Source organism: Stigmatopora nigra, chromosome 3, assembly GCF_051989575.1.
Source record: "Stigmatopora nigra isolate UIUO_SnigA chromosome 3, RoL_Snig_1.1, whole genome shotgun sequence".
In the NCBI taxonomy this organism is placed as follows: Eukaryota; Metazoa; Chordata; class Actinopteri; order Syngnathiformes; family Syngnathidae; genus Stigmatopora; species Stigmatopora nigra.
Genome location: NC_135510.1, coordinates 13,282,184 through 13,306,217, shown reverse-complemented (window position 1 = coordinate 13,306,217; position 24,034 = coordinate 13,282,184). Strand labels below are relative to the sequence as shown.

The following is a 24,034-nucleotide window of genomic DNA, read 5'->3' as shown; positions in this document are numbered from 1 at the left end:
TTACATAGTTTAGAATAGTTCTATAAATATTCATCTTATAGCTATTGTAATACAAACAATTCTTTTTTAAAAATTTTTAGGTGGAATGGGCCACGGCAAGCAGTAAGTTTACAAGCCAAAGTTGAGTACACACAGGAACAGAAGACAGAGAATGAGGTGTTCCTGGAAAAAGATAAACCTATTGAAAATGGAAATATGTCAGAATATACAATTATTCCACTGGATGAGCTTCCAGAGAAATATGCACACTGACATAAATATTTTAATTTAAGAATGTGGAGTTGTGACACTGCAGATAGTCCAGAGAAAAAAAATGGAAACTCTGAAAAAGGTTTGTTTTCCTGAGGACATGTTTACCTGTAAATAATTTGTTAATATAGTAATAATCATTTCCATTTAGTTAACATGACTAACTCTCGTTTACAGTTAAAACCTGTAAGATTAAGCTGATAACTCTCGTGAGGATAAGTGGCATGGAATATGAATGATTTTTTTTTACCCCATTCCCTCAATGCACATGTTTATTCAAATACAACGGAGAGTTATCCAGCATTTTTTTTTTAGCCCCAGGCTAGGTGGAAAGGGGCACTATACGATTAACTCAAAATGTGTAAATTATTAAGAGACTTTTTAAATACATTTTTTTTACATTTTTATACTAGTCCAACTGTGTAAATGTAACATATTTAAGGTTTTCTATTCACTTCACAAACAAAACTACAGCATGTATGCCACTTTTTGTATGTTGCTGTTCTATACCATGTAAAATTAACTTTGAGGGGACAAAAAAAAAAAAACCTCTAGTACACCACACAAATAATTTATTTGCATCGTTTACAGATATTTACACACTGATAATAAAACATTTACATACATTTTTGGTGTTATTTTTGACTGACACCCACTTCTGCCCTGCAGTTGTTTAAGCTTATAGATTTGATCAATCTAGGTCAGTCAAGATACATGTCAATAAATATTAGACAGAAAAAAAGAATGGAGGAGAAGAAATAGAAAATATATGTTGAATTCTCTAAAGAGTTCACATTTTCATTTAAAAAAAAAGAAGAAGAAAGAAATATTTACCCTAGTTTAATTGACCATGAAGGAAATATCAAAGTGGAGCATTCCATTCATTAGTATATCAAAGGTGCTAAAAAAACATAGTTCCTGAAGAAATATAGTTCTGGTAAATATATCAGAGGTGTTATTTTTTTATTTGGCCAGTGTTTAAACTGAGCAATGATTTGTTTAGATATGCAGTGAAATATCTACATACAAATGGAAACAAACATTTTATATGTGAGTAGAGTGCAAAATTAAACTGAAATGAACTGTATTACTTGAAAGTAAATCCCTTAAATTGAAAATCTCACTCATGTCTCACACATTGCATTCTTATACATAGCTGCCGCCAACTTTTTCCGACTTACAAAGGTTTTCACCTTGCTCCTGACCTTTAGACAATTAAATATACTATCACATACTTTCATTCATTAGTTGTTTTTTCCCCTTGACCATTTGGAGTGCAGTAGTTACTGTGTAAGAATATGAAGTAAAATAATCCTACTAATGATAAAAATTCACAATCTGTTACAAAACTACAGGCCCAGAGTGACATATGATACACTTACTTTTAATGTTGGTGACTAATTATAGAAAGCATTGTAAAAACAATTCAGAACAATGAAAACAAGCTCTAGATATTCCTTACACATTTTAAACTAAAATGAGTACATATACACAAAGTGCAAAGAGGCACTTTAAGCAAGAAAGATTTTACATTAGCTGTTGCTTTCCTTAATCCATAATAAATGACTGTAATTGGAGGGATGATAAATCAAATGTTGGAGGCCAAATCAATTGTGCATTTAATTGCCAAACCTGACCGAACTAATTAAGATATGGTGTTACAAACTGAGAAAAAATGAGCCTAGTACTTTACAGTCTTGCAAATGAAGAGGGCCCAGCCATCCTCATTAAGATATTAGGTTGGCTACAAATGATTTTTTGGAATTAATGGGAGACCCATATTAACCTGAAATTTCAACGACTACCTTATTGCACTATGAAGTTGAATTCTTCAAGGCAAATGTATAGCAAAAAAATGTGGAGGCCAAAAAGTAATCACAAAACAATGCACTGGTAAGAATAGGATAAGGACCATTCTACATTTATCATCTAACACAACGCTTGCCGGCTGTGTTTATTATTGCTTTCTGCTTTTAAAAATTAGTAGATCCTTTTAGGGATAATCTGTAACTACTTCTAGATAAAAATCAATGATTCAAAAGTTACAAAAAAATTTACAAAAAAAAAATGAACAAAATAAATTAGAGGGCAGCCTCATATACTTGTTTAACAACACCTTGGTGCATTGCTAACTGCCTCAATTAGAGGCCACACCATTTCCTTTTAATGGCCTAAGATGTAAAATATCAGTTTAGGTTTGAAAGTGTGAATGATATGAAGGTGTAATCCCATTAGTTGAAATGTAAAAGGTAATGCATCAAGCCTGTCTTTCTATTGTAAAATCATATTAGTCACTTCTGCTTACCTTCTGTCTTCATTGACTGGGTAATGTTTAAAGCAACAGTCATTAATTCTAACTCTTTGATGGAAGCCATCATTAGTTCTACAAATAAAATGTACTAAACTAAATTTCTAAAGCATTCACCTCAATATATGCATCAACTCATTGATCTTCTTGGCTGGTACTCACAGCTCCCCTTTTTAACAGTAAGTTGCTAAATGCAAAACAAGGTGTTCCAAAAGGTTGAAGAATTCTAAATTCTAATTGACCAAACATGAAGTTTGCAGAAGCACCAAGTAAGGCCCAGAGTGTTTTCAACCATTTGTTGGAATTTGTGTTGCAAATATACAACTTATATGTGCTAACGGTTGTTTGAGGGTCAGTTCTAAAGTTTTGTCGGCAGACATTACACGGGTAAGGCGCAGCAGCTTGTGGGTCTGATTTACTCGGATTTCCACGGTTCCTCTTCAACAAAAGAAAACCCTGCGGTGTTGCCATTTTTGCCCATGGTGACCTGAAAGCAATTATCAACAGTTTCTAACTAAGGGCCCAAGGCACCATAATAACATACCATTGGTGGTTAGAGCAGAGAAACCAAAAGTTCTTGACATGCAGGCCATTGTCTTCAAGGTAGATAGATATTCATATCGAATTTCCCAACATAGACATGTCTTTGAACAATCGTGTCATGAGATAGTAGGTGTTTCATGTTCACATTAAAACACAGTCAACGCATTTTGAGAGTTGCCCATGTATTCATTGGATTCTCTGCCCAACCAAATGACTGTGTCCAATAATTGGAATGCAATGTCAGCATCCTATACAATCCTTTACCACTAGCCTGAGGTAAAGTTACAGAAATTATTTTGATGCTGGTAGTAAAAGGGATTCACAATTTTACATTAATCATAGTGAAAGAGCAGTCTTTATGTCATACAATAGGCAAAGGTCCAACAACAATTTAATGCCAAATTTGGTTGGGGCTGCCTTGAATGCATAAATACATGTCCAATTCATGGAGAAAGATCATAACTTTTCATTCTGAGTGATAACAGACAACCACAAACAAATATTACTAGAGTTCAATATTGTGTAAAAGGAATGCATGTCTATTTTTCTCTATCAAATACACAAAGTATTTCATGATGTTAAAGGTAAAAAATAGGATGTCGTTTCACAAAATACAATCTTGTTCGTTTGGATCTGGTACCACAAAAACTGCTTTTTCCTCATGATTAAATAATTGCTTAGTCTCAGTCACATTTTCTTCTCAGAAAATGACATTTACTGTTCACATACACAGCTGAAGGACATCACAAAGACAAAACAAACAGAGAGTAGGGATCCTCTACATACAAGTCTCTATATCTGTTAACGTAAAATGTACCTTGCAGTCGTCTATAAGGATTGAATTGTGGTGAGAGTATACATTCTGGTTGGTGTTATTTTCAAAGTAGGACTTGTTTTTAGTCATCTCAAAATCATCCATCCGAGATTGTTGGGCATCAAAGGAATCAAGCTCATGTTTTGAAAGATGATATACGATGCCTGCTCCATAAGAGTCACCAACCACATTGACTGAGGTACGGAAGCGATCTCTGCAAGTCAAAATGAATGGACATCTTTTGTGACAAGAGCTACGAAAGTGTCACTGACACACATTTTGTGGCATTATGGCAGGACTCAAAGTGACAGTGTTGTGACAATGGCCAAAATTCCTTCTGATTTGATAGATTTTCCTGAGTTCACTTTGTTGCATTGATTTTGAAAGCCTGGGCTTTGTGAGATACTAATACCACTGAAAATTACAGTAAGCTAAAATAAGCTTAATGGGTAAACAATAGTAAAGTTTTAATTTTGGTTGTAGAAAATGGGACCTCGTCTGAACTCTTACTGAGCTCCAATGCACAAGAATTCTTCAGGGTATTGTGGCTGCACATTGTATTTGGATTGCATCCAGCAATTCACCAAGGCTGCCCTTAGTCACCATTTCTGTTTATTAATGGAAAGTCTTGGCACAACCAAGATGTGCAATAAGTCCAACTTGGTGGCATCAGGATCTCATTACTGACAGATTCAATTATGTTGAGCGTGAAGTTGCCCCGACTGCAAGAAGCAATCCAAAAGCATCCAATTGTTCATATGTAAGTGAGAGCTTGTCAGGCTCAGGGCCAGGCTGGTGGTTGGGTGCGTGTGTCTGTCACCCAATCACGGTTACAGCATCAGAGGGTTGGAGCAGTGACAGGTGTCAGCAATCTTTGTTGCTGACCTTCTTAAGGCAGCCAGAGCTCAACCATGTTTTTAGATGGCCTCTTTCACTTTACTGTCGGTGGATGCACACGTTTTGAATACGGTTCTTGTTTCCGGATCTTCGATTTCTTGCTTTGCCCGAGGACCACGTTTTCGCCCATGCCTCTTGTAACTTTGACTCAGATTCTGCTGCGGAGCCCACAGCTCTCGACTTCTACGTCATGTTCACTGGCCTGCCTGATCCAAGCCTCTGGTACCTTCGCCCAGGCTTGCTGCTCAAGTGGCTCATTAATGAAGATATAACATCACTGTAACAGTTGTCACGATTGCCTGCTTTGAGGCCCTCCTTCATGATCATAACACAGCTGTATTATTATTAATAAACTATATCCCTACTTACAAAAAAGTTGTATATATATATATATATATATATATATATATATATATATATATATATATATATATATATATATATATATATATATATATATATATATATATATATATATATATATATATATATATATATATATATATATATATATATATATATATATATATATATATATATATATATATATATATATATATATATATATATATATATATATATATATATATATATATATATATATATATATATATATATATATATATATATATATATATATATATATATATATATATATATATATATATATATATATATACATACATACATTTCAATCGTCAACAGCAGATCTTTGTGTCAACACAACTTTGTGTCAAGTAGTGAAAAAGACAAATTGGCAATATCAGTAGAACAAAACTGAATACTATATCAATTCCAAACATATTAATGCCAATATTTTTGGAGGGAACCACTCCCCAAAAACAAATCAAAAGCCATTGCTTGTAGTTTTCAGTGTGAAGTGCATACAAATTTTCCTGTTCCACATTTTTGGAAAAAGATGACATACTTTTTAATGATGTCTATGAGGAATTAACTTTTTGTTAACTCTAGTTTCAAACATTCAATGCAACATAAGTAAACTTCAGATAAGTCAACAGACTGAATAAACAGTGGGTGTGGTATGAAAGTCTTCATGAATAGATTTCAAAAACAAAAGTGATGACGCTTGTGCAATGAGATTTTGAGTGCTTTACTCACAGAAGCCAGTCAACAGCTACAAGAAGGCTGATGTCCTGTGTAGGTAGTCCCACGGCTGTTAAGATTAACAGCATTGTTACGAGTCCAGCACTGGGGATACTGGCTGCCCCGACGCTGGCCAGGGTTGCTGTCATACTGGAGGAGAAACCCATTTGGCATAGTTTGGATGGCAATGTTTTTAAATCGTAATCATTGCCACTAAATGTTACTGATTTCCATGTTAATCACATGTGTAGTAAGTAGTCGCCTCACCTGACAGTGAGAATCTGGCCCCAGTCCAGCTCAATTCCATTCATCTGAGCAATAAAGATAGCAGCCACAGCCTCATAGAGGGCTGTGCCATCCATGTTGATAGTGGCACCCACAGGGAGGACGAAACGTGTTACTCTTTTGTCTATTTTCAGATTCTCCTCCAAACATCGGAATGTGACAGGCAGGGTTCCGGCACTATAGAAATTTAGATATAAAGAAGAAAAATATGTTGTGCGTTACTTTAGCATTTGCACTAGTGTCTCAAACTGACCAACAGTTTAATGTGTAAATATTTCTAGTTAATATTTGCTATTATGCAACAAATGTAGGCTAAATGGCTGATACCTGTTGTACCATGTTACAATATTCTGACAAATATTAATTTAATAATAATGCTTTTTGTTGGTATCATAGTTATTTTCATTGCTAAAAACTAGAATAGCCTATGACTGGATTGAGATTGAAATTATTCAGGTCTGGGCACATATAGAGAGACAATATGACTCATCATCATCATCTGCAATGTTCTGTTTAACAATTACTACTTGTAGATGGTGGAGAAGTGAGCTGGCAGAAACTTAAAAGGATAAGTTCACCTCGGGAGAGGAATGAGGGCATCTCATGTCATTAATAAAACACAAAGTAAATGAAAACATCTCGCGTAGAAACAACGTTGGAAGTTGCCTCTGGCATGAATATTCCAGTTAGCGCTTTTAATAAAAGTTCATGTTGTTATAGGCTGTATAGCCAAGGTAAAAATATATCCTTCAACTAAAACAATGTGTTTAAAGTCAAACTAACCAACATCATTAAATTGATATCTTGTTGATTGACACAGAAATTGCAATACCTGGAAGCTGTTCCAAGTGCTGTGACCCAAGCTTGGAATAATCCCATGAAGAACGTGAAAGGATTTTTTCTCACTATCACCAAGTATATTAGTGGAAGGAAGATGCCTCCATGGATGATGAGGCCTACGATCACAGTGAGCATGTACATTCCCAGCTGTCGAGCAACAATCTCTAAATCAGCGATGGAGATGATTTTCCCACAGATTAGGCAACCAATACCAAAAGGTGAGTACCTGAAACCCAATGAGAAGAAAAAACAATGCAATTATTGATGGAAGAGCATCAACAATATATATGGTTCCTATGATGGCCTTTTAGAGTAGTACAATTACCACATAATTCCACCGACAATCTTCATGATAATCTCATTCAAGACGTTAAAGAACTCGAGCATAATCTTGGCCTTTTCCCCCAGTTTCCCCATGACGACTCCGAAAGCAACAAAAAATCCAATCAAACCTAAAGACAAAATACAAGTGAACCTCAAAAATAAAGCCAGGCACATGAAATGTCATCTTTAATATCTTTTGTTTGTTTGTTTTTTCTAGAAAAGAATCACTAGTTTACCAAGGACATTCATCCCACTCTTGAATTGAAGTGATCTCTTGATGGTGAACTGTGGGGGCGCTTTGGTTCTGTTAGTGGGAACCTGTACTTTTGTGGTCACTGTTTGTATCTGTAGAGGCAGATAAGAATAATGAAACAACAGAAGAAATAACCTTATTTGTTGTTCTAACTTCAAGGTGTTGGCAGCAAATTGAGCTTTTACGATAAAACCCACCTGTTGAAAGCAGGCTTGCACCAAGTTTTCTGGGAACAGATTTCGGATGAGATCAAAGAGAGCATCCATGCTGGAAACATCATCATTCTTCTTCCCTTGTCCAAGATTAGCTTTTAGTTTAGGGTTGCCAGGATGAATGAGCAGCACTAAGACTACCCCCAAGACTGCTGCAATCACTGTTGTTGTCATATAGTACACCATGGCTCTCGTACCTAAACGCCCGCTAGATTTAGCATCCAAACCAGCCAGTCCTGTTGTAACATAAATGTAATATATAAAAACAGATTAGTCACATTTAATATAAGTGTGTTTCTTTTTTAATGTAGTGCTTTGATGGTAATGTACCATGGTAACTATAAAATTGCAATTGATTGTTTGCAATTAATATGCATCCATCCAATTTTGTTCCAATTATATGAAATTATTACTTACCTATAATCTTGAAACAATATTTAAAGTCTTTTGTTAGCCCCTGACATTTTGATGTGTGTCAAGCATAAATTAGTGAAATAATGTATTCATAAAGGTAAATTTTGTATAGCGGTTACCAGTTTACCTCACCAACACTTTTGTGCATTGTTTTAACTGTAAGAGGGAAATTATTTTCATTTGCATTTAGGATGACAGTATTCACCAAGCCTAATTGATTATTTCACCTTTTTTTATTTTCTAACTTTTAAAAGCTCTTGTTCCTGTTGTTCACTGTTTTAGCTCGAGGCTCCAAACCCGCACTCAGACTTGTTAATGAACACAGAACACACAAATTAAGCAGCAAATCTTCAGATGCCATGTTCCTTTACCCACCTGTTACCAGACTTGAAACAACAAGAGGCAAAATAAGCATCTTCAACATCCTCATTAGGATCTCCCCTGGGAAGCTTATTATCATAATAACATCAGGAGGAAGGGGTGATATGTGCCGCAGCAGCATTCCAGCAATGGAACCCATAAACACACCTGGATCAAGGATAAAAGACAAATAAACAATTAAAACATTTCCTCACTACCATTATTGAGTATTGAAAAAGAAAACATACAGCTATGATGATTGTAACTGACAAAATGACACTTTTTTTTTTGAAGATTTTAGTTTGATTGCTTGAAGACGAGCAATAATAATGTGATATTAGACTCACCAAGAATTGTCAGAGTTAGAACCATATTCTTCATGATTTTATCACATATACTGCTGCACGCACTCTCAGTTGTTTCCACGGTGGGCTCCAAATGGCCCTCATCTATCCTGACCTCCACTTGCTTCTGCATCTTGTTGGCACTGTGACAGAAGAAAACATTGAAAAGCGTTTATAAGAGGACATGAGGGTGATGACAACTGTTTGGAATTTTATATATTATTGTATCAAAACAATGAAACTTAAAAAAAACGTTTATTTGAGAGGCTTTACTCAACAATGGGAAAACAGTGAAGGATTATAATGTTGCACTTAGCGCAGTGTATAGAACTCTCAAATGTATTCTGTCAAATCAAGTAGGTTAGCACTGATCAGAGTAAAAAACCAAAACACATGCACTCTTCTACATAAATAGTCAAAGCTTGAGTTTGTCAAGCTTAGGGTTCTGGCCAATAGTGCATTAAACCACAGTTAGTTTCTCTTAATTTTCAAATTTTAATTCATTTGAACCAAGATTGATGATTTACCAATAAAGTTTATCATCGATAAAGTCTAATAATTTCTCATTATAGTCCGATTAATACTAATACAACAAGACAAAACAAAACAAGGTGATTCCCTCAGATCTTATCATTTATTTATATATTTCTGGGGGGCTATGTACAAAAGGTGGTGGCGTGTGGACACGTGTTTACATTAGTCAGTACACAGTTCTAAGATCGAGGATTTAATCACGGATGGGTTTCTTTCTGTGAGAGGTTTTAATCTTCCCCCGTGCCCGCATGGGTTTTTCTAACGGTTCTCCGTTCGTCTCCCACATTCGTCCAAAAAAGGCATGCTCGACTGGTTTAAGACTCTAAATTGTCCTTAGGCATGAATGTGTCTTGCGATTGGCTAGCGACCAATTCAGGGTGTACCATGTCTGCTGCCTCAGTTGGCTGGGGACTCTTGTGAGGTTAGCGATACGTAAAATGAATGAATGGATTATAAAGTACTGGGATTTTTATACCAAAAGAGAGCAGCTCATTAGCCTGTAAAATCCACTACACTGGACTACAGGTAACCCGAAAACACATTTAATAGCAATGGGAATAATTTAAACATCTCTCAGTTTCTACCTTCAAACGTCCTGTACATCCTTCTAACTTTATTTAATTTCTTTCATTTAATGGAGATATATAAATACAACATCGTATTTCTAACATAATGAAAGTTCTAAAGGGTCAGTTTATGGTCACTTTGTTGCTTCAAAATCTCACAGGTTACTGCTGACGCAAGCTTTTCATCATGCCACTGCAGCACACAACTGATGCAACATCTTGGTTTGTTATGGTCTAGTGTAAAGCCTCTTGGACTTAGAGATCAGCTCTCCCCATTGCAGCCTTTAAATCTACTGTAGAGTACAGACGTTTGCTGTTATGTAACAAAGCTCAAGCCATTGAGATGCTTGACCCTATTGACTTTAACACCTGGATTATCAATCCTAAAAGCCAAAAATGGACACTATATTCTGCTTGGAAAAAGTAAAAGAGAGCAGTAAAATAGTGAAACTTACAAAACATTTATTAATTTGATTTGTGGAAAGACATATAGAAAAGAAAGTCATTATGATTATTGTGAGGCTTAATTACCTATCAAATAAGACTGAATGTGTATTGTAGAACTTTTGACACAGCGTGATAGAATGAACAATTAATGTAAAGTGAAAATAGCCAAGTCAATCACGCCTGTCTGATACTAAGTGCACCGGTATTAATACGACTTAAGTCCCTTCAAGAGGATAAAATTAGCACCTCCAGCAGCACACAAGTAAATGGTGTTACATAACAGAAAATGGGCTTGCCGCGAATAGTCAAGGTGCCATCAAGGTGGGCCTGGTGAATGTAATCTAATATTATGAGTGGGAGATTTGTTATTCCTTATCTGTATTTTGATTGGACAAGATCATCTCTCAATCTAAGAATGTTATACCAAATGATATGTTTTTAACATATGTAAAATGGACTGATTCGGCTACGTAAAAAGCATTAATCAATGATCTATTTGATGTTATCTAAAGGGCATAAACAGATAATAATAAAATGTTGAAGAATTTATTTGTATTTCTGTTGCTTCAGTATGCTTCAAAATGACAATAAGAATATAGAAATATTCTAGGTTCTTATTTAATCAAAAACACACCTGCATGACCAACATGAAACCAAAGTGTTCAGCAATAGTTAGACAAAATCTTTTTAATAGCTAATCACATGACCTTCTGTACTACAACATCATTGCGCACAATGAATTCACCCTAAATGCACTCACCTGTTGATTTCTGAGAAATTAAGAATTTGATTTGTATGTAAGTGTGGCATCACCGGTATCCGTCAGGTGAAAATGAACAATGTCATTGTATGTCCAATTAGAAGACCCCAAGCCCAAAAAATATATATATCTTATTGCGTAGAATGTTCTTCAGCCTTTAAAAAAAGTTGCAGATCCTATTCAGCTTGTGAAATACATCCAAGTCCTCAGATGCTTGGGTAAGCAGTAGCAGTGATTTGCGGAAAGGTAAACTGGCTTTTCTTCAGGTCTGATAGAACACAACCAGACAAAGAGGGTGGAGTCAAACTGCCAAGATTAGTAGATCAAACATAACCCTTGGTTTTGTAGTTATTTTATCTTTTCTGTAAACACGTTTTTACATCATTCAAACTTTTTTTAAATGCAATTATACATCCTAATTGATGGCAAAATTGTTTCATCTGAAAATGCTTATAGATATGTTGTAAAAGTAGGTGAACAGCTCGCTTTTATAAATAATCAACAAGGCATTTAGGTATGCAACTACTGTAGTCATTTTTAATGAATATTAATGTTTTCTGGGAGAAGGTTTGCATCACACAAAAGAAAAATCTACTAATATTATTTCATCTATTGGCTCTTGAAATATATCTATGCTTTTTGAAAGCTCGGGAAATCTGCTAGTGCAGACAGACCTAACTATTGACTCTAACCTAAACTTTGAATGTTATTTAAAATGTGTCACTAAATCTGTCAATTACCACCTAAAGATTATAAAGCCAGAATTATTGGAATTCTGTCCAAACAAGATTTGGAAAAACAGCCATTTTAAGTAGATTGGACTTTTGTAATGGCATATTTCTAAGGCATAATAATGATAATTATAAAAAATAGTCAAGAAGCTGCAAAAATGCTGCTGGCACAGTCCTTAGAATTTACAAGGAAACTGAACCATATAACACCTCATGTGAAAAAAAAACATTACTAACTTTCTGTTTGTGAAAAAAATAGACATTAATAGAATCTTACTGCTGGTCTACAAAGCACTCATTTTCCTGTGAACAAAATACATCCATGATTTCTTTCAAAGTATCTAGACCCTAAAGGTCGTCTTGAACTGGTCTCCTATCTGTTCCAAGAATAATAAGCAAGTAGGGAGCATTCAGTTATTATGCTTCTCACCTCCAGAACAAGTCTCCCGAAGAAAAGTGTGAAGTGTGCTCTTTAAATCAGGCAAACAAATGCTATTTATCACCAGAGCATGTTTATGTTTGCCCATAAAGTTCACATTTCTGGATATATACGATTTCAGATTTGTATATATTGTTTGGTTTTATTTCTATTTCTGGTTTCAATTTTTTTCTTTAAACTCTTTTGACAATTTTATGTGACTTGTGTGCCTATTTATTTGTTGTTGTTTTACTTTAGTGTCATGTAAGTCACTCTGAATGTTCTTGTGTGAAATGCTACACAAATCATATTGCCTTACCTGAACTAAATCATTGGATTTACAATACATTCGCTAAAATGTAACTGAATCATTTCTTACTTTGAATGAAATGTAATTTTTGTTAATGCCAAATTAATAATAATAATGCTAATAACATGTTATGTTTTATTGTAAAGTGTAATCTTGGTTTCTCTACAATTTTTCATTTTAAATGTATTAAATTAAAAAGTTTAAGCTTGTTTCCATCCCGGAAGTCATTAAGACAATACATTATTAGATGTTTACCTGCCAAACAATATTTAACAAAAATATTTTTTCACAGAACGCTTGGTTTGCAGTTAAAACAGCTCATTCAGTAAAGAATACAATGGCTGTCAATTGGTCTAGCTTGAGACCCACTATTCTCAAACTGTTTAAAATTAATGTAGCGTTAGATCTTTAGTATGCTTTAGTAAAATTAATGGTTTTAATCAATTTATTGAAACAACAATTATCTGTTATCATCTAATATTATTATTATTATTATTATTGTTATTATTATCTATACTAATGATAACCGGAACAACTTTTTCAAAATACCAGAATGTCCCAAAATAATCAATGAACTGTATCAGGTTTGAAATGTTTTAATAAGTGGTGATCAGGGAGATTTATTTCAATTTGAAAATGGCTTAAAAATGGTTGGCAAACGCTGAATTAGATAATTCTTGCAGTCAGTGGATAAAATGTGCCTTGAGGAAAAATAGTAACAATCAGATCAATTAGGAGTTTTGTATTGTTTTCTTAATTATTTTTCTTTCTTGTACCGCATTGATCTTGTTTCAGGTGAAAGACAAAAGAAGCATGGCATGCTGAGAGCAATTTTAGGGTTCAGTTTTCTTGTTCAGAGACATTGATGGAACCAAAATTCTAACTGCTGCAAACACCTATAATGTACATCCAGTAGACAGAAGAAACACAAACACACACACATACACAAAGGAATTTCACTTTTTCCATGCACATAGGTAGAGAAATATATCATTAAAACCAAGTTTTTCGGGAACTATAATATCCTAACCAACACATCAATTTTTAATGAGAGCATAAACCATTGCTTGCTGCTTCCACTGCCAAAAAAAGTTTCTTTCATCACCTCTGGAAGGATTTTAGTTTTTTGAAACGTAAGCATAGCTAAAAATTGTGTATATGGTTTTGATCACAAAACAAAACGTGATGACATTGCCCAAATTATCACACTACCTTTTCACCCACCTGATTCCTGTTTTCCCAAAAATTTACCTTTTGACAATCATCACCAAATCCACCAGATATCAAATTAAACAATCACAGAGTACTCTATAGGCAGAGTGGCTGTTCCCATAGGACTAGGCCCAGCTGCCAAATCATATCCAACATGTAAAAAGTTATGGTTTGAAGAAACAAAGACTGAAGTGACTAGAAAGAGTTTATGATGTAATTTTTCAATCATGCACATTGCTCATACTCAACTGTAAAGTTATTTTGCTCAAAGTTTGCTTTAGTTTGAACACTAGCTTCAGTGATGCTGTCTATTGTCTTTAACCCACAACCGGTGCTTTGTTTTCACGCAACTGATTATACAAGTTGTCTAAGTGACACTGCAACCTGGAGATGACATCTTTCCAGTTCCCCCAATCCCAAATGAGGCCATGAGTCCCAAAAACGGGAGACAGGGTATTTATTTTAAACATAAAGGGGAGAATTTCTTTCATTTTGACTTCATTTTATATTTCTAAAGTATGTGTGTACATTTGGATACGTGGACAAAGAGAATTTCTTCTGCTTTTGCTTGGGAAGCGCTTCGAGCTGCATTTTTAGGCATGGAAAATACTATAGAATTACAGATCGAATTGAACGATTGATTGAAAAATGCCAACAAATTTTCAAGTCAGTCAGAGGATTAAACATACTTAAATATTCATTCATTCATTCAATTTCTGAACCATTTATCCTTACAAGGGTCACGGGGGTGCTGAAGCCTCTTTAAGCTTACTACGGGCACCAGGCGGAACACACTGAATCGGTGGACATCCAAATGCAGGGCAATTATGGATAACCAGTCAACCTCACACTCATATCTAGGGTCAATTAAGAGTGTTCAACCAGGCTAATCTGCATGTTTTTTGAGATTTGGGAGGAAACTAGAGTACCGGGAGAAAACCCACAAAAGCCCATGGGGGAACATGCAAACTCATCACAGTGAGGACCAACCCAGGATCAAACCAGCTAGAAATAAGGAACATTTTTCCATTTCCATTGATTTTGTCATGCACTCTCATTATATCATTGACAGACTGAGAAACCATGCACTATAGAAGATAAGATTCGTGTCATTGAAATATTAAGTCCTAACCAATGTGCAAAAAACAACCCCAATCTGCATATACTATATGTCAGATGTCATCATGTGGTCCTGTGATATGGTCAAAATGTTCAGCCAACTTTTCCACCGTGATTTCATTAGTGTGAACGCATTGAGAGATAAACAGTCACAGATTAGAATTTGAAAAACAGACACACTCAGTGCACATGGCAAACCATTTGTCCATGCAAATTCACACCTCCCTCAGCCTTTCCCCCTGCACTCAACACCAAGCCGACCTCATGCTGCAACACCTGACAACACACACCACGCTTAGACAGCAGGTGTCTATAATTAACTAATCCGTCTTGAGCCATCCTAATCCAGCACATAGAGATGGATCAGACACAGTCAGAGGATATGTTTGTAAGTGGAGAATTTTGCAGTATAGTTCTGCAAAATATAAATAAATTAAAAAAAACTGCTTGCAGTTTAAAATCAAGTCACACCATTGAGATTTTACATGAAAAGCCAAAGAATGGTAGGATTTAAGTACTACAAGGTAAATACCTGATTCTAAATTGCACAATGCATTTTTGTTTGTTTGTTTGTTTTTGTTTTTATTCTGGACAATATTGCAGAGATATTTGCATGTTAGTGCCCCAATTTGCTGTAATGGCTTGCCAGGTTGCCCAGACAAACGGCTTTCAGTCCATTCATATTTCATGAGGTTCATATAAGGTGAGAAATCAGATGATATTAAGGTGAATACACAAGAGAGACAAGCTGTCATGGCCTCTGGCGATTAATTGTGTCACTAATGAAAGTTGCTACCTCAAAACCTCATTTGGTGGCATTTCTGTCATGCAACATGCATGACAGAAAGGAAGATTTGGAAGTAACCTTCCATTGTGTTTCCAATGTACAGCAATCTGATAACAATCACCTGAGGAGTGGATTCATCAATTGACCAGACCCTAAGCATTTAACTAGCCAGGGGCTATGTATAGATTTTTTTTTTTTTTTACAGACTAACAAGATGCATTTCTACCACACCTGAATCTAATGATCATCTCATCAGCATTTCTAAATATCTAAAAGTACAATATGGACACTTGTGAATCATAATAAAGTGCATTCTATGGTCCAAAAACAATGGTATAATGTCCAACAATTTTAACAGATTCCAGTTATTTTTGCATTCAGTGTAGTTTTGTCCAATAACAGTCCTGCTTTTATGAAATGGATATGTCACACCTATCAAAGAAACCCTCTTTGCCGCTAAATGGGCATCAAAACCAAAACATTGAGTTTAAGTAGTCCAAAAATGTTCCTCTGAAACAGAAGACGACAAATAAATGAAATATCGTCTCCTAAGTGAAATCATTTATGCTGTTTTACGATTGTTATATAAGAACTCCCATGAATCAAATTTCCATTTATCTAAATAAATTCAATGTCCTTAACCCAATCAATGGATTGGAATCAGGTGCATCTTGGTTCAGCAGAAACTTCATTGGTTAAACTGTTTGTGTTGGATTGGGTGGAACAAAAATCTGCAACCACAGTTGCCCACGAGGACCGGTTTGCAGACCACTGCATTAAACCATCCACTGTTTATTAATTCAATTAATGAGAAAGGCATACAGGGTGGTCCGGTGGAGCAAGTGGTTAGCTCGTCGGCCTCACAGCTCTGAGGCCCTGGTTTAAAATCCAGATCATGTCCACCTGTGTGGAACTTGCATGTCCTCCTTGGGCCTACGTGGGTTTCCTCCAGGTACTCTGGTTTCCTCCCACATTCCAAAAACATGCATGATAGGCTGATTGGACTCTCCATATGCCCTGCGAACAGCTGGCAATCGATTCAGGGTGTCCCCCCCCCCTCTGGCCCGGAGTCAGCTGGGATAGGCTCCAGCACCCCCCACAAACCTAATGATGATAAAGCGGTTCAGAAAATGAAAGTACCGACAACACAATGAATGGTATGCATCATTTGAGATGAGATGAGATTACAAACATGCTTTGACATTGTTCATGGATAATATAGTTATTCTGGGGTTTAAATTATTTAATCATCACTCCAAATTAGCTTTTCTTTTTGATCATTATTCATTGACAAAGGTGTCTAAATATAAATTAACTTGTATTAACCCCTTACCCTCGCTCTGTCTTAAGAAAGATATTTGAAACATACCATGACAACTAACATCTCTGTGCTCTGCTTGCAGGAAGCGATATTATAAGGTGCAAAGCTATTACTCAATTCAATTTGCCATTGATGTTTGGGGTGTTTTAATGATCTAAAACAGGGGTGGCCAAGTGTGGTCCTCGAGAGTCCCTACTTAGTTCGTTTTCCATATCTCTCTCCTCTACCACATCTGAATCAAATGATCAAATCATCTCCAAGATGTCCAGAAGCTTGATACCAATCCAGATGATTTGATTCAGGTATGTTGGTGGAGGGAGATATGAAAAACAGACTGGATAGGGGCTTTCGAGGACCGGACCTTGCCACCCCTGATCTAAAAAGTAAGAATGTATAAACTTCCTGATCTGACCAACTGTAATATATTTTCTCAGTGAAGTAAGCAGTCTTGTGTATCTTTAAAATTCATGATTTAGTTAATATAAGGTAAACTGTAAATCAGTGTGCTTCCAAGGACATTTATAGGAGAAAAGATGAATACATAAAACGTTTACCTCTATTTTAATTGATACATCCAGACATCACCCCCCCCCCCCACACTAATACAAGCCCATTTATTGCCTGATTAAAATGAGGTGCTTCCTCCTTGTGTGCCTCCAGAGTAACTATTCAAAAATTCCTAATGAAATTTGCTCACCTGTTGGTTGTCTTGTCACCTTCAAAACTGTCTTCAATTTAAATATGTTTGCAAATGTACTTTAAAAATTAGATTCTAGATTCTTTGTCTATATTTTCTTAAACATTACTATTATTTCACAAGGAATTAAATATATAATGAGGCAGGTTCCTTTGCAAATGTGTCTAAAGGAAATGATGACTCCTCCCCATTTTCAAACTCCAATGAGTGCGCATACTCCTTCTCAGCACATGCGCTCAAATGAATCCTGATGCTTTTGCATCAGTTCAAATGTGTAAACAGCTCCTCTTAGTTGAGGGTGAGCTGTTCTAACCATCAACCAATTTGAGCAGAACGTTTAAGTGTTTAACTCAACAACAAAAATAGAACATAAGCAGTAATTGTAGTTAATATGTACTATATATGTGTGGATTATAATATGTACTATATATGTGTGGATTATATATATGTATCAATTGTATTTTTTTGGGGAAATTGCCCTTTAATGTTAACAGTTACAGTGATGTGCATACAGTCTGTCGTACTGGACAATTTAAAATTGGGTGAATCCATAAGAGTGTATGCTACAAAATAATGTTTTCAAATTGTAGATATTTTCATTCTTGAATTGTACCTATGTTCTATACAAACCTGCAAAGGTATGTGGCAGGTGTCTGCATCTTAGGCAAAAGAGCTGTTTAGCAAATCCTCTCAGTGTGCTCCTCAATGACAGCACATGTCAGGCAGTCTGCAGGCAAACTCAAGAACACCTGACCTCACATGCAGGCATGCCTTGACACACACTTAGAAAGAAGATGGTTCTGTACAAATATACCCTTTCAAACTAAAATACTATCAACGGTCCGAGACGACACAGGCAGTCTGGCTGAACAATTTTTGAGTTCAAAATATTAAATCCAACATTTATTTTATGCCAATATCAGTGATCCATTGTTACATAATCACTCGAACATAACATAATACGATGAAAAGGAATAAATGAATAAAAATGACACCGATGGAAACGGACTAGTTTAGCAGATTTTGAACAGCCCCTAAAAAGGCAATTTTATGCACTTAATGCAAGTTTCCGATTCAATGATCCTAAACATAATGTAACATAGAAGGTAACTAATCCCCATTCCATTTTCAAAGTAAGGGGAGTGTACATTATATTATTACTTTACTTTTAACCATGTTTACATTATTATGACTGCATGACTGGAATTTTCTTTCTGCTGATTAAGGAGGTTACAATGGTTTTTTTTGTTTTGTTTTTAATTTTTACTGCAGAAAGCACGTCGGCCTCACAGTTCTGGGGTCCTGGATTCGAATCCTGGTCGGTCCACCTGTGTGGAGCCTCCGTGGGTTTCCTCCTGGTACTCCCATTTCCTCCCACATTCCAAAGACATACATGGTAGGCTGGTTGGACGCTTTAAATTGCTCCTAGGTATGAGCCTGAGCGTGAATGGTTGTCTGTCTCTTTGTGCCCTGCGATCGGCTGGCCAAAATTTCAGGCTGTCCCCCGCACCGTGCCTGAAAGTCAGCGGGAATAGGCTCCGGAACCCCGTGCGACCCTTGTGGGGGTACAGCGGTTCAAAAAATGAATGAATGAATTCATTTGAACACTGTTTGCCTCAATTTTTGACAGAAATCCACCAATTTATCAACCATTTAAAAAACAAAATCCAAAGTGAAATGTGTTGAGTACAGGTGGTCAGTAGGAGTTTAGCAGTCTGTGAAAAGGCCAGTAGAACCACAAAAATGGGAAACAACCTCATATATGATCAAAGAATTAGAAAAGTCCAAACGGGAAAAGAAAATGAATTTAAAGATCAAAAAGGGCCAGACAACCACAACAGATAAATAGAGGTAATGAATAATGCAACATGCAGTGCATGAGATTAAATTGAAACGTTACACAAATCAGCCATGTCAAACATGGCCGACTCTTCATTTAGTGACCCTGAGACCACCAAATGAAGCTAAAACAGGCTTGCTCACATACTTATCAATTTGTTGTTTCACACTGAATATAACTTTGAAGTTATCAATAAATCAAGATTATTTTGAACTTATATCTGGCAGAGAATAGCCGCTTTGTTTAAAAGGCACAGGCAAGATTTGAGTTTGTGATCATGCTAGTTGGTAAACCTCTTGAACCAATTGACATTAACAGAAATTACTCGAGATGTCTATGATTTTTTTTAACCTTTAGCTACAGGTTCAGTGTTCCAAAATAGTGTTCTGTGTACATTGCACCTAAGAGATAAAAAAAGAGATACAGAGAATTCATCCACAAGTATGGTTTTCTTTACTAATGAATGAACTGCACAAGGACTCCACTTGTTTTTCCCAAACCGAGGGCTAATGATAGAGAGGCTCAGAATGGCAATTCCTACTTTAGCAATGGAAGGATTGTGAATGGAAAAATACTGAGTCAGTTAATAGACCTGCATTGAAAATGTATTGAAAAAATTCACCATCTCCCTTTCTATTAAACTTAGAATAAAACACATTCTTTCATTTTGGCTATAGACACAGTGGTTGGAAAATGTATTCTCTTTTGCAAGATCCTGCAAGTTTTCATCAATTGTTGAGGCTGAAATCATTTGGCTCTGGTTTTACCAGAGACTGAAGTGAAATGCCATTGCCATCAAGTGCCATTATGCTGAATTACAACAGCTAAGCAGTGATTGGAAAAAGGGAGGCTGACGCGAAAGCACAGTTTTACATTTATTCTAATGTTCCATCCTCCGTATTACGTGGCAGATTAAGTATTAGAAGAAAAGACTGAAGGGGAATACTTTGTCAAAATCTGGACTTGAATTGAACCTTCAAATATCTTCAATCATAAACTAAAGAGTTTAATGGAATTGCAAAATCCTAACCCTAACCCAATCGCAGGGCACAATGCTTGCTCACACTCATACCTAGGGGCAATTTAGAGTGTTCAACCAGTCTACCTTGCATGTTTTTGGGATGTGGGAGGAAACCAGAAAATACCCACGGAAGGCCGGAGAGAACTCCACACAGTGAGGACTGACCAAAGATCGAACTCTAGACACCAAGACTGAGTGGCCTGCACCCTAACCACTTCCATTCAGGCCATCCATGCACATACAGTATTACAAAACCAGGTTTAAAAAAAATAAAACTAATATTTGCCCATGACCGGACGTTTGTTCGCCGGTCTTTTGGTACCTTTTGGTCCCCGGTCTTTTGGTCGCCGGTCTTTTGGTACCTTTTGGTCCCTGGTCTTTTGGTCGCCGGTCAAATGTACTTAGATATTAAACAGTACTTAGATATTAAACTCTCTCTCTCTCTCTCTTAGATATTAAACTCTCTCTCATGAGTATAATTTTTAGAGCTGGCTTCAACAGTAAACTCTCTGCCACCATTTGACCGGCGACCAAAAGGGACCAAAAGAACGGCGACCAAACGTCCGAGCTCCAATTTTGCCATGTACGGAATCCAAGTGTAATCCAAACACCCGTTCAGACTAAACTACTCCCTAAACAAATTAGAGGCACGTTGTTAAGAAGTAAAAGTCAATAATAAATAAAACAAATCAAAATCTTTAATGTTCTCAAGAAAATCAAGTAAATATAAAATTCCATAGTAACAACGAAAATATAAAACATTTACACCACAATTAAAATACATTTGAGGTGGAGTGAGATTTGAATCACTGTAACAAAGATCAGATTTAGAAAATGCTCAACTTTAAAAAGCAATTAAGTAACCAAATGATTACTTCTCCCCATAATAGGATACCTGCTTCCTTTATTGCTCTCTTGAGCATAATGCTAATTATTCAAACCTACATTTGGAAAATAACTGTTTGATGCCCATGTTTTGAATTGTTCTGATGTTAGGATGAAAGGAAGAAGAAAATTAACTGCTGAGAGAAGTGGAAGGCGCTTAAAAGATGAGAATATTTAGAGGATTCTAATAGGGGAAAAACCTTTGTGATTTAGTAGGCCAGTGAAGATCGGTCCATGTGTCTCATTAGAGAGATGTTTAAAGTTTTTACAGTACAGTAGTTTTGTAGTTTAAAGCAGTACAACATTAATTGGAAGCTAAAACTGATTTTTTTGTGGTATGCCCCAAAAAGAAAAAGGCTGGCCATACACTTTACAGACAGAGGACATTCAAAGTGAGAGTGTTGCAAAAAATATAAAAAAAATAGATAATTAAAATGCCTTAACCTTTTATGATTTATATATACATAAAATATTAAAAATGGGGTTTAAACATTTCCAATGCTTCTTGGTGATTTCACTAATAAATAAACAGTGCGCAGTTTAATAATTCCTACTTTACAGACTGCTGTTTGCTTGTGATCTTTTGGGGTAAATTACAAGTTCATTCACAGAATGATTTGGCTATTCAAGTCAAGGTACAATTTTAATAGCAAGACATTTAAATTTCAAGACATCCCAAACCACCCAAAAAAATATATTGGTCAGTCATTATGTTCTGCTAAAGATTCTGAACCACACAATTAAAAATAACCTACAGCATCTCTAAAAACTATCATTTTCCTATTGTGTGTACGTGCTTGTGTGTGTGTGAGTACTATACCCCAACATTTCCTCTGTCTCCAAATAGTTTTTCTTTGGTGGAATCCTGAGGTTGCTTGGAGGACATCTTCTTCATTTCTCGGCTCTTAACCCATGTGTAGGCTGAAGAACCACCGAGAACCAACATGTTACTGGTCCACCACAGAAAGCTTTTGCTGTGGTAGTTGTAAACCACTGCAATCACAGTCTGAGCACAAGCTTTAGCAGTTCCGGAGACATTATGTGTCAGTGGACTGGTAAACTTGATCTGCAAGCCAGTCACATAACCAATGGCAAAACCAAATGCTCCCCCAAGGGTCATCATGCCCCAAAACCACAGATCCATGAGGTGACTGTAGTTGATGATGCGCTCCACCTCTCCAAACACAAGAATGAGTGGAAGAAAGAGGATGGATGCATTGATATTGTTATAGTAGGACAGTTTCCAGATATTTCCATCCACAGCAGGCATCACTTTCTTAGTGAATATGGCATTAAGGGACACACAGGCACTGGCGATCACACCAAAAAAGACACCAGACCAGGATAGTGACCCTGCTGTGCCTTCCTGGTCCACACCAAGCCAGAATCCACCTGAGAAATATCACATCAAGAATCAGGTCTTTGGATACGTGTTCAGATGCAAGGATTATTATGCACAAATATGAGAACCAAATTTGTTTATTTATTTCTTTTTAAAAAGGAATTGTGTACCAGTACAACACAAACGCCTAATTGTAAAAGGGATGACAGGGCAACCACATAAGACTTTCACTACTTCAGACCTATTTACCAATCTGCATTTGTTTTTTGTTCTTTTTCAGCTCTCTTTACCAAATTTCAATAAGATTGGATCACAAATATTAGGGGAGTGTGTCTTTAAATGTACCGTCCACAAGAACAACAAGCAAACTACCTATTTATTGATTACTAATTTTTCTGTCTGTTGTTATTTGTGCACTGATGTTAAAGCTTTAAATCACATTATACCTGTATAATGACAATAAAAGCATTTAATTAAATTCATTCAGCATTTAATGATTAAAAACGAGATCCTACTTACCTATAATGATACCACAACATAGTATGGCTTTGGAGGAAGTAGTCTGTTTCAAAATTGCATATGACAGCAAAACATTAAATACAGTGCTGAGGGAACGCCCCACAGTGTAGAAGGCCACTCCAACTTGTTTGAGGCATAGATTGTTGAATGATATCATGCTTATAAAGACCACCGATAGGGGCAAAACTTCACGGGACGTCTTCAGGTCAAATTTGACGGATGGGAAGTCAATCAACTGTGGGCACGCTGCAGAAAACAGCTGCATCAGCCAGCAGAGCACCACCGTCACAACACATTGGTAGAAAGTCACAAACAACGGTGCATTCAGGTCGCGGTTGTCCAGTAGGTGATTATTGAGGAACACCATTGTTATGGAGACGAACCAGTACATCGCTACCACGGCTGCTATCCTCGCAGCCCGGAGAAAAAAGGTTTCTCCGTTTCCGTCTCGGTCTACCATTTCCACACCAGCCATCCTCAAAATACTGGACCGCTTCAACTGGGCCCGGTTCATCATTGAAGAAATTGGTGATCATTTGTAGGAAACAACATGTAGTTTACTGCTATTTCCTGTCAGT

At 36.2% G+C, this 24,034-nt stretch overlaps 3 protein-coding genes across 5 annotated transcripts in view; 1 reads left to right on the top strand and 2 right to left on the bottom strand.

Annotated features, from left to right (window-relative positions):
- The window catches only part of LOC144194014 (uncharacterized), a 6,409-nt gene extending 5,294 nt beyond the window's left edge, over window positions 1–1,115 (top strand). Inside the window, exon 6 of the mRNA XM_077712749.1 lies at window positions 81–1,115. Coding sequence (XP_077568875.1) covers window positions 81–252 — 172 coding nt within the window. The 3' untranslated portion in view covers window positions 253–1,115. The remainder of the gene's footprint in view (window positions 1–80) is intronic.
- Window positions 807–22,560, bottom strand: LOC144194011 (excitatory amino acid transporter 2-like). Of its 3 annotated transcripts, XM_077712747.1 has the most exons (11): window positions 11,255–11,524; window positions 8,951–9,090; window positions 8,619–8,771; window positions 7,815–8,065; window positions 7,601–7,709; window positions 7,366–7,492; window positions 7,033–7,266; window positions 6,183–6,377; window positions 5,931–6,065; window positions 3,918–4,128; window positions 807–3,044 (listed from the first exon to the last, which is right to left on the bottom strand). In XM_077712747.1, the coding sequence occupies exons 1-11, from the start codon at window positions 11,302–11,304 to the stop codon at window positions 2,973–2,975; spliced, it is 1,677 nt and encodes a 558-aa protein (XP_077568873.1). In that variant the 5' UTR covers window positions 11,305–11,524; the 3' UTR covers window positions 807–2,972. The 3 variants fall into 3 exon arrangements, with proteins under 3 accessions (XP_077568873.1, XP_077568872.1, XP_077568871.1); XM_077712746.1 differs by lacking the exon at window positions 11,255–11,524 and adding an exon at window positions 22,416–22,560 and having other exon boundaries at window positions 7,601–8,065; XM_077712745.1 differs by having other exon boundaries at window positions 7,601–8,065; window positions 11,255–11,527.
- On the bottom strand, window positions 8,954–24,034 carry slc35c1 (solute carrier family 35 member C1). Its single transcript, XM_077712748.1, has 3 exons — window positions 23,457–24,034; window positions 22,416–22,987; window positions 8,954–9,090 (listed from the first exon to the last, which is right to left on the bottom strand). Exons 1-3 carry the CDS (start codon window positions 23,971–23,973, stop codon window positions 9,049–9,051), a joined length of 1,131 nt encoding a protein of 376 aa, XP_077568874.1. The 5' UTR covers window positions 23,974–24,034; the 3' UTR covers window positions 8,954–9,048.